At 38.6% G+C, this 11442-nt stretch overlaps 1 protein-coding gene across 2 annotated transcripts in view; it reads left to right on the top strand.

Moving 5' to 3' along the window:
• The first annotated feature begins 41 nt into the window (after nt 1–41).
• Nucleotides 42–11442, top strand: part of KNTC1 (kinetochore associated 1) — a 74510-nt gene continuing 63109 nt past the window's right edge. The window contains exons 1-7 of one of the 2 annotated variants that reach the window (XM_019467576.2): nt 42–164; nt 1634–1804; nt 6463–6583; nt 8276–8391; nt 8744–8822; nt 9417–9494; nt 10764–10798. In XM_019467576.2, coding sequence (XP_019323121.2) covers nt 1676–1804; nt 6463–6583; nt 8276–8391; nt 8744–8822; nt 9417–9494; nt 10764–10798 — 558 coding nt within the window. In that variant the 5' untranslated portion in view covers nt 42–164; nt 1634–1675. Of the gene's footprint in view, nt 165–1633; nt 1805–6462; nt 6584–8275; nt 8392–8743; nt 8823–9416; nt 9495–10763; nt 10799–11442 lie in introns of those variants that run through there. The other variant, XM_053901966.1, reaches the window with a different exon arrangement.

Below are 11442 nucleotides of genomic sequence, written 5' to 3'. Positions count from 1 at the left end.
AAAGCAGTCTTGGCCTCCTCCGGCCGCCGTAAAAGGGGTTGGGTTTGTGTTCTCCCGCCAATTTAAACCCGTGGGCTAGAACCTGAAGAGATTAGGGACAGTTGTCGGGGGAAGGAAGCGGGGCGGTAAATTTGAGTGTTCTTCTTTAGTTTCGGCAGTTGCAGGTGAGGAGGGGGAAACGCGCTGCTGTAAAGACCTGGGGGTGGGTTCACGTCGAAGGAATAGCGGCCTCATCTCACCTCGGGGCGTTTTTCCCTCGAGACGCTGGCGGGAGAGAATTTGAAGCCGGTTCTTGCTGGTCTGTTGCCCAGCTGGGAGCACTTATGCATGGGGGCCTAATTGACGCTTTCATTTCGTTTAATTTGCTCATCGGTTCTCCACCCGGAGTGACCTCAAATCGTTACTCGAATCAAGTCACTCGTCTGCTTAGTGTCTTTTACACTGTGGCACCGAGCGTAAAAATCCAATCTTGAAGTCGAGGATTCGTTAGCTCCTGCACTGTTTGATTTTTGCTGTGGCCTGGCACCTGCCCCAGACTCGTTCCAGGCTCTGAGCCTGTGCATTCGGCCTGCGTGAGTTTTCCCTCCGAGCTTTGCATAATTGGCTTCTTGCTCTTGGCCTTACACCCTCGGTAAGAACTCTTTCCCGTGTTTAGAAACGTCCTGTGACCGTAGCCTAAATCTTACCTGTTTCCACCAATGAAAATAATAAGTCACCTAACACATAAGACTGAGTGCTTGCCGCGAACCAAGCCTTGTTCTGTGAATATTTAAAACTCCTCTAACAACCTTTGTGGGTAGGTACAACTATGTCCCTGTTACAGAGAATTGAGGAACAAAATCCAGGACGAGTGTCGTAAATATGAAGGAGCACCAAGTCAAAAATCATTCCTTCCCTGTGCTGTACATTCCGTAAAATTTAAAACGTATTTCTGCTAGCACTTATCCAAACGGTTGTAATTATTTGGTGGGGGTTCCCCAGCAGCGATCGACCCAGGGATTGTTTTTCATCTTTGTATTTTACTCCCACACGCCATACATACAATGAGTTATATAGTCTTTGCTGATGAGATGTTCAAGCGACTGGCCTGGGGTTATATGTATACTCCTTGGTGCAGTCAGAAACCCAATCCAGTTTTCCCCTTCTTATTTTCATTTACTGTACGTTACTGGAAACATTATAACGGACTTTTTTTAAAGTTCAGCTGGAAGCTTAACCATCCTTGGATATCCCAGATAGTCTGACTTCAGAGCTTCCGCTATTCATTGCTATCCTGCTTAAAGGTTTATTTCAAATGAAAACTTGTTATAATTTCGAGCTAGGCACACAAAATACTAGAAGCTCTAGGATACATTGCTGAGATCAGATTTATGTTCCTAAACCAATACATTGTTCTCTAATGATAATCATAGCTGTAGTTCCATTTATATTATTGGTCCAAAGTATCTAGTGACTGCAGAAATAACATAAAGACGAGTTTTCATTGGATCTATATATATGTATATGTATATATACATATGCATTTACAGGGACATATATATATATGTCCTTTTTGTTAAAACTTTTTGTTTCCCAAGGAATTGTGTTCTATGCAACAATATAATTTGTTCTCTTATTTTACATACTGTCACAGGGAAAGTAGTGGTTCCTGACTCAGGAAGACAATCTCAGAAACATGTGGAATGATATTGAGTTGCTGACAAGTGATGATACAGGAAGCGGGTACCTAAGTGTTGGCTCAAGAAAAGAACATGGAACCGCTTTATATCAAGTTGATTTGCTAGCGAAGATCTCCTCTGAAAAGGTAATGATTGTGATGCTATTTTCACTCAAAACATTTTTGCTGAATACTTAGTAAGCCTAGTAGCCACATGGTAAATGTTCTGTAAATGCTGACAGCACTTTCTCGAGGAATCAAGTTTCAGTCTCACGTTACTGGAAATTTCCATCTGAATTCTCCCACTATTGTCTTAAGTTCACTATTTCCAAAACTGAACATTTCATAGCTCTTCTTGACGTTTGGACATACAGAATGTATATAAAGTGATATAAAAAGTACCCACCACCAGCTCAGGAAATAAAACATTACCAGTAGAGTTGAAGCCCCTGAGGTCTCTTCCTTTTCCCATGCTCTCCCATACTCCACCCATGAGTTAAGCACACTGCTGAGGTTACATTTATCCTTTTCATGCATTTCTTTCTACGTTTCATTTTCTTCATTTATTTATTTAAAAAAATTTAAAAAAAAAATTTTTTTTTCAACGTTTTTAATTTATTTTTGGGACAGAGAGAGACAGAGCATGAACGGGGGAGGGACAGAGAGAGAGGGAGACACAGAATCGGAAACAGGCTCCAGGCTCCGAGCCATCAGCCCAGAGCCTGACGCGGGGCTCCAACTCACGGACCGCGAGATCGTGACCTGGCTGAAGTCGGACGCGCCACCCAGGCGCCCCTATTTAAAATTTTTTAAGTTTATTTTTATTTTTGAGACAGAGAGAACGAGTGTGCGCATGCAAGTGAGGGAGGGGGAAAGAGAGAGGGAGAGAGAATCGCAACCAGGCTGCGCACTGACACTGTATAACTTGGTGGCAGGGTTCAAACCTATGAACCATGAGATCATGACCTGAGCCGAAGTCAGACACGTAACCCACTGAACCACCCAGGCGCCCCTTTCCTCTTTTAATAATAATGCTACCATTCTCAGCCCAGGCTTGAAACCTTATTGTTTGAATCCTATAGAAAAACTTAGATTCTCCTTTTCAGTAATTTGCTTCTGATAAAGTATTTTTTTGTAAGCAAAGTTTCTTTTTTTGTAGAGAAAGTACATCTGATTTTTTTCTCAGAGTATTATAGCCCAAGTTCCCTCCACTTTCCTTTGTCAATGTAATATTTCATTTTCTAAGAAAGAAGGTTTATTTATTTATTTATTTAAAAAAAAAATTTTTAACGTTTATTTATTTTTGAGACAGAGAGAGACAAAGCATGAATGGGGGAGGGTCAGGGAGAGGGAGACACAGAATCTGAAACAGGCTCCAGGCTCTGAGCTGTCAGCACAGAGCCTGACGTGGGGCTCGAACTCACGGACCGCGAGATCATGACCTGAGCCGAAGTTGGCTGCTTAACCGACTGAGCCACCCAGGCGCCCCAAGAAAGAAGGTTTAAATGAAATGAAGAAGAGACAAATTATTAGAAAGAAGAGTTGCATTTTTTAGGGCTTGAAAGGCAGGACCTCTTTCTGGGGACCTTACAGAGGAAAAACTTCCTAACTCATTCTGTAAGTCCAGCATTACCCTAATATCCAAATTAGGCAAAGATATTATAAGAAAAGAAAACTGCAATATTTCTCTTGAATAGAAATGCAAAAATCCTCAACAAAATATTGCCAAATTGAATTCAACAATATATAAAAAAAGTTATATACTGTGACCAAATAGGATTTATCCCAGGTATGCAAGGTTGCTTAGACATTCAAAAATCAATTAATGTTTAGGTGATGGTTGTAGTAATTACCACCTTATTTTGGTAATCATTTCGTAATATGTATCTATATTAAATCATCACATTGTACACCTTAACCTTACACAATGTTAGATATAAATTGTATCTCAGTAAAGCTGGAAAAATCGGTGTAATGCTTCGCATCAACAAACTATTCTTTGATAAAGAATATCTATAAAAAACTTACAGCTAACATCATACTTAGTGGTAAGAAACTAGAAACTTACCCAGTAAGCTCAGACCAAGGCAAGGTATTCCTCTCACTACTTTCCAACATCATACTAGAAATGTCAGCTAATTCAATAAGACAAGAAAGAGAAAGAAGAGGCATACAGGAAGAAAGAAAGAAAGCTGTCTTTGTTTACACATGACTTGATTGTCTATGTAGAAAATCTGAAAAAACTTCTGAAACTGAAAAGCAATTATAGGGGTGCCTGGGTGGCTCAGTCGGTTAGTTAAGCATCCAACTTCGGCTCAGGTGATGATATCACGGTTCGTGGGTTTGTGGGTTCCAGCCCTGTGTCAGGCTCTGTGCTGACAGCTCCGAGCCTGGAACCTGCTTCAGATTCTGTGTCTCCCTCTCTCTCTGCCCCTTCCCTGTGCATGCACCCTCTCTCTCTCTCTCAAAAATAAACATTAAAAAATAAATGAACAAAATAAAAATCTGTTATAGCAAGCTCGCCGGATATAAGGTTAATATGCAAAAGTCAGCTGCTTTCCTATATACCAGCAATAAACAAGAAGAATTTGAAATTAAAAACAATCCAAACTAATCTTTGTGAGCTTGGATCAGGCAAAACTTTGTTAGATATGTTGTCATAGGGCACCTGGGTGGCTCAGTTGGTTGAACATCCGACTTCAGCTCAGGTCATGATTTCACAGTTTGTGAGTTCCGGCCCCATGTCAGGCTCTGCGCTAACAGCTCAGAGCCTGGAGCCTGCTTCAGATTCTGTGTTTCCCTCTCACTGTGGCCCTTCCCCACTCATGGCACAAGCTCTCTCTCTTTCACTCTCTCAAAAAATACATAAACCTTAAAAAAACAAAGCAATCACGGGATATCACTGCACACCTATCAGAATGGCCAGTATCAACAACACTGACAACACCCAATGCTGACAAGGATGTGGAACACCAGGAACTCTCATTCCATGCTGGTGGAAATGCAAAATGGTACAGCCCACTTTGGAAAACTTTGGGGCAGTTTCTTACAAAATGAAATTATTCTCATACCATACAATCCAGCAGTTGGACCCCACGGTATTTACCCAGAGGAGTTGAAACTAGTATCTATACAAAACCTGCACATGGATGTTTATAGCAGCATTATTTAAAATTGGCAAAACTTAGAATCAACCAAGATATCCTTCAGTAGGTGAATAGATAAACTGGTACATCCAGACAATGATTTCTTACTCAGCCCTAAAAGAAATGAGCTATAAAGCCACAGAAAGGAGGAAACTTAAGTATCTATTACTAAGTGAATGAAGTCAACCAAAGTGACATACTGTGTGATTCCAGTGATACGACATTTTGGAAAAGGTAAAACTATGGACACAGTGATAAGATCAGTAGTTATCAGAGGTTAGAGGTTGAGGGGAGGAGGGATGAACAGGCACAGCACAGGATATTTAGGGCACTGAAAATGTATAGTATAATAATGGTGGATATATGTCATTACACGTTTGTTTTGACCCACAGAATGTACAATAGGAAGAGTGGATTATAATATAAACTATGGACTCTGGGTGATGATGTGTCAATATAGGTTTTTCAGTTGTAACTAATGTACCAAATGGTGGGAGATGCTGATAATGGAGGAAGCTGTGCATATGTGGAGGCTGGGGATTTTTGGGAATTCTCTGTACCTTCCCTCAATTGCCCTGTGAACCTAAAACTACTCTTAAAAAATAAAGTCCTAAAAAAAAGAAGAGGAGGAAGAAGAGCTATCCAAGCAGAGAGAATTGTATGGGTACGTCCCAGGAAGGTATTGCACGGTTCCTTCTTTGCAGTGCTTTGGGGTAACTTCTTGCTATCAGAAGAAGCAAGTTAAAAGTATTAAGAAGCATCAGAATGTGGTGGCATTTTCAAGAATTTCACCTGGAAAAGGTGACTGTTGAAACAGGCCCAAAATGAACTGATGGGATTAAAACCCAGTCAGGGAAGATTAAGAACAGTTAACACTGATTGAGCGGATATTATATGCAGGGCTATCTTCTGAGCCTTTACGCAAATTCAGTCATTTAATGCTCATACAGGCCAGTGTTGTAGGTACAGGAGAGTACAGAGGGGTCAGTTGAGGCATTTGCCCAAGATTACTCAGCAAGTGATTGAGCACTGTCAACCACTGAGCTGTCCAGCTGCTTCCAGAAACGTTTGTGTGCAGAGCTCCAAGTACCAGAAGCTGAAGACCGGAGACTCCTATTTGGCTTGCATAGTAATTTTTAAAATGTTGACTGGGCTGTCAATATTTATTTAAAACTCAGAACATTTTGCACAAGGATCCAGTTTTCTGGCGTGGCCATACCAGAGTTGCATTTCCTCGGGGCTTTAATCTGACTGGTTCTGCTCTCTTTATTGTTATCTGTGGGGGTGTGAGCCCTCCTGTTTTCATCCTTTGAGCCGTCATATCCCAGACACTGAGACCTTGTGCCAGTCATGGCTTGTTTATTTTCATGCCTGCCGACTCCTTCAGGCGTAAGATCCATCCTTAGGAAACAAAGACTTGCTCATGAGAATCCCTTGCCCTTTCTTAGCAATCTTGGACTGTTTCCCTATTTTGGACTCTGAATGGATTGATATACCATAGAAAGAAAAGCTTGACTGATTAGATATATGGACTAAAAAAAAGAAAAAAGTCTTTTCAAATTTTAAATGTAGGTGTTTGGGACTATGATGATACTCTTGGTAAGCATTGTTAAACTGTATAAAAACATTTTATTTTAGTCATGCTTTTCCCTCCCACAGGCCTCGTTAAATCCAAAGATACAAGCATGTAGCCTAAGTAACGGATTTATTATTGTAGTGGATCAATCAGTGATCCTGCTTGACAGTGTTTGTAGATTGCTTCAACTGCATCTTATATTTGGTAAGTCTAATGTAATGAAATAAAATAAATTGGAAGTCAGATATAGCTTTCTGCCAATTTCTACTGCATTGCCTTTTCTTTACTTCATTATTTCTAAGACTTGAAATTGGACTATTTCAAGAAATTAATCTTGAATGCCTTTTTGTACAAAGAGTACTAGATGCAAGGGATCCTGAGATTAGCCCCTTCCTCAGTAAATCTAAAGGGTACATGTGAAACAAAAATTGACTTTACTTGCCTGGTTTTTAAAATTAGAATTACTGTAGAAACCAGTTGAGCTCATTTATGTTCACATTCCTGAATCTTGTACATAATTTCAATATCAAAACAGGTATTTGAATAGTTTTAGAATATATATAGCCGTGTAAAAAGTTTTTAAATTACTTATAAATTCTTCGTTGAGTTGAAGGACTTAAAGTATATGCAAATGTGGACGTAAGAATAAGGGACAAGTCAGTGAGTGTGCTGAAATATAGGTGAAAACATTGTGAATGCTTTTTCTGAAATTGTGAGTGGTGGTTGTTGAAGTGTTTGTTTAAGAACTTAGACAACAGAAAAAGTCAGGAGGTATGCATGCGAGAAGCCAATCCTGATCGCAGTATGGAGGCAGGGAACTCCTATTTTGTGGAATCTTAATGTATCTACCCTGAATGATCCACAAGATTGACAGTTTCATCATGGAGTAGCAGGCTGTGTTAACATGTAATACACTTGAAGAAAGTGTTTATGTCTCATCTTATCCACAAGGGCTATCCTGAGGACTCCAGTCAGTGCTGCAACATTCATGGCTCTTCCAAACTATCTTTTCCTGCTCTACTTTTTCTTGTTTCCAGAAAATTTACCACCTTCTTACATATCATGTAATTTATTATGCTCTAATTGTTTACCATGTATTTCTGCCTTGGGATTTGAGCTCCATGAAGGTGGGACTCTTTTGTTACTATTCTTAGATATATGCAAAAGACCTAGGCCATTGCTTAGCATGCAGTAAGTGCTCAGTAAATATTTGTTCACTGAATACAAGAGTAACATTTTTTTTTTAAATTTTTTTTAGTTTATTTATCTGAGAAAGTGAGAATGTACAAGCAGGGGAGGGGCAGAGAAAGAGAGAGGAGACAGAGAGAATCCCAAGCAAGCTCTGCACTGCCAGTGCGGAGCCCAATGCAGGGCTCAGACTCACAAACTGTGAGATCATGACCTGAGCCGAAGTCAAACACTTAACCAACTGAGCCACCCAGGTGCCCCACATTATTTTATTTTATTTTATTTTATTCTTTTTTAAATAATTTGTCAAGTTAGCTTACGTACAGATACAATGTATACAGTGTAGTCTTGTCTTCAGTAATAGATTCCTGTGATTCATCTCTTACATAGAATATCCAGTGCTCATCCCAGCAAGTGCCCTCCTCAATGCCCATGCCCCATTTTCACTGCCTCCTCACCTTCAACCCCTCCCCCCCACATTCTTTTTTAATCACCACCTTTTGGAAGTATTTAAGAGAAACTTGAATAGTTGGCTTTTAATGACAAAATTTGCAAATTTCTTGTATTGATTGAAAATAAACATTTTTGAAGGAAGCTTATAACTTTTTGTTTTTTAGTGCAAAAAGATGGTTTTATTAAAACAAGAGGACAGGACCTGTGGGCAGAAAGAGTTGTGGGAAGCTTGTAACTTTGATTTGAAATTTTCAGATACCGAAGTGGATGTAGTTGGCCTATGTCAAGAAGGAAAGTTTCTTTTGGTTGGGGAGCGAAGCGGCAACTTACATCTTATTCACGTAACATCGAAGCAAACATTACTCACTAATGTAAGACCCTGTTAATGTTTTTCTTTTTGTTACCTAAATTTGAAATTATCTCTTAGACAACGAAAACTAATAAACCGTTGCTTAATTTGTGCTTTAAATGGAAAAAATAACGTTCTTTACATGAAATTTTAAGAATCATACCTCAGAAACATGAAGTAAATGCAAAATTTAAAAATTAAGATTTGAAGATAGTATGCTTGTCCAAAATAGTTTTCCACTTCAAAATTAAAACGTTTGGAACATAGGCAGAATTATTGCTAATAATAATTGATAACCCTGGGCTTTAGAGAACATAACCCTTAATTGTGTTTTCTGAGTTTAATCTTATCATTTGAAATGAATTTGCAATTAGGCTTTTATTCAGAAAGCTAATGATGAAAATCAGCGTACTTACCGGAATCTTGTTATTGAGAAAGACGGTTCAAGTGAAGGTAAGTTTTTTGAATATTTTTTAATGCTCTCTGACTAATATCCAATCAAAAAATCAACTTTATAGTTAATAAATTACATGACTCTATTTTTATGCTTTTTATACAGTGTTAAATTTTCTAGTGATTTAAGTAATATTATCATAAGAAATAAGTTTTTTATTTTAGTCCTTTTCAGAGGTTTAAATGTTCTTCTCCTAAATATAATATTCTAAACTCATTTTTACCATTTTGAGAATTCTATAGATTACCAAGGAGAATTATATTCTTTTAAAATGTTTTTGTAGGTTTTAGCATATTTATCATATTTTTATTTCAACAAATGTTAACTATACTTAATTTATTTCAATATATCTAAGATTCTTTTTTCTTTTTTTTGGCAAATGAACTTTGATTTATAAAGTTTCAAGGAAGTTAACATTGTTTTTGCAAATAACAGTTCTTTGTAGATAAGCTTTATCTGTATCATTAGCATATTATTTGATGATTAGAATTTAAATGAGCAAATTGACATATTTTTAAGCTAGGTCCAAACACTGGCTTAAATTTCATATCCACACACCTTTTAGAGAAACTGGTTTGATTTTCCTTCAATAGGTACCTATTATATGCTGCTGCTTACAAACAATGGATTTTTTTGTATTACAAACCTTCAGCTTGCAAAAATTCAACAAGGTAAGTAATGGATTTTTCTTATTATTGATTTGCAGCAATATTTCTTATTAGTTTTGGGGTAAAATTTTAAATATTTTCTTTAAGAATATTATTTTAGGGGGCACCTGGATGGCTCCATCGGTTAAGCGTCCAACTCTTGATTTCAGTTCAGGTCATGATCTCACAGTTCATGAGTTCAAGGCCTGTATCAGGCTCTGTGCTAAGGATTCTCTCTCTGCCTCTCTCCCCTGTCTCTCTCTCACAAAATAAATAAATATTTTTTTAAAAAAGAGAGAGGGTGCCTGGGTGGCTCAGTCGGTTAAGTGTCTGACTTCAGCACAGGTCCTGATCTCACAGTTTGTGAGTTTGAGCCCCAGATTGGGCTCTCTGCTGTCAGTGTGGAGCCTGCTTTGGATCCTCTGTCTCCCTCCCTCTGCCCCTCCCCTGCTCTCTCTCTCAAAAATAAATAAACATTAAAAAAAAGAGCGAATATTATTTTAGTTTCATTAGATTCTATGATACTGCATATATATTTTTTTAAGTATTCATATTATGTTTCTCCATTATGAGGGATGCAACAGAATCTGAGGAAATGTACTTTGTTTATAGCCTTTAAGGGGTTTATAGCTTAGCTGGGGAGACAAGACACACACTAGCATAATAATAAATGCTCTTCGATGGAAAGAATGAACCTGGAAACTGAAGTGACTATATAAACATGTTAACAATAACAGACAATAATTCATAGTATGTGCTAAGTGAATGGATGGACCATACATTCCTGTGAGCTGGGAAAGGTTAAGGAATTAGTTCAGAGCATGTGTTCAGCAAGTTCCTTAAATAGTCTGTATTCCAAGAACATACAAGGTCCTGGGGATACTACAAGACATAGTTCTTCATAGTGTAATGAAGAAGCCAGGCAAGTAAAAGAGCTCTTCCAAAATGGTGTGCAAAGTGATGAAGACTTTACAGGTAGGACTTCAGAGCTTGGATAGAAGAGTTGGAGCAGGAAGAAGACCCTCTTAGGAGGGAGAAACATGATAAGGGAAGGTATGGAGAAGCATTCCAGGGACAAAAAGGCAGCCTGGCTGGTGTCCTGACTAGGACATATTGTCACAGTTTATATCAGTGGTCAAGGGCAAAACTGAAAAGTCAACATTTCTTTATTAGTTTCTGACCTGTGTTCTTCTCACTAGATTGTATGTAATTTTGACTTAACACACAAGGGTGACTTGTGTGTATTTCGTAGGTTAATACTATAAATTTAGTCTGCTTTCTTCTTTCATACAGCAATTGAGAATGTAGACTTCAACACAGCAAAAAAGGTAGGAAAACAAAACCACATTGTCTTGTTGATTCTTATATTTAATATAAGTTTGGGGAGAGTGTTTCTGGATATTGTCTAGTGGCTAATGTTTTAGGAATCAGTGTGATATAACATTTTAATAACATTTCCATTTTAAAACGCATTTATAGGAGCACCTGGATGGCTCCTTTGATGGGATATGCAACTCTTGGTCTCGGGGTTGTGAGTTCAAGCCCCATGTTGGCTATAGAGATTACTTAAAAATAAAATCTTAGGGGTGCCAGAGTGGCTCAGTTGGTTAAGTGTCCGACTTCAGCTCAGGTCATGATCTTGCGGTTTGTGGGTTCAAGCCCCATATCAGGCTGTGTGCTGACAGCTCAGAGCCTGGAGTCTGCTTTGGATTCTGTGTCTCCTTCTCTTTCTGCTCCTCTTCCACTTGCTCTCTGTCTCTCAAAAATATAAACGTTTAAAAAAATTTTTTTTAATAAAATCTTAAAAAAATATCTTGGGCCCACTGGGTAGCTCAGTCAGTTGAGCATCCAGCTCTTGATTTCGGCTCAGGTATTCCCAAGGTCATAAGATCCCTGTGTTGGGCTCCATGCTAAGCATGGAGCCTGCTTAAGAATCTCCCTCTCCCTTGGGGCGCCTGGGTGGCGCAGTCGG

Source organism: Panthera pardus, unplaced genomic scaffold (assembly GCF_024362965.1).
Source record: "Panthera pardus isolate Hobbes unplaced genomic scaffold, ASM2436296v1 HiC_scaffold_15, whole genome shotgun sequence".
NCBI classification, from domain to species: Eukaryota; Metazoa; Chordata; class Mammalia; order Carnivora; family Felidae; genus Panthera; species Panthera pardus.
This window is presented reverse-complemented; position numbering and strand designations above follow the sequence as displayed.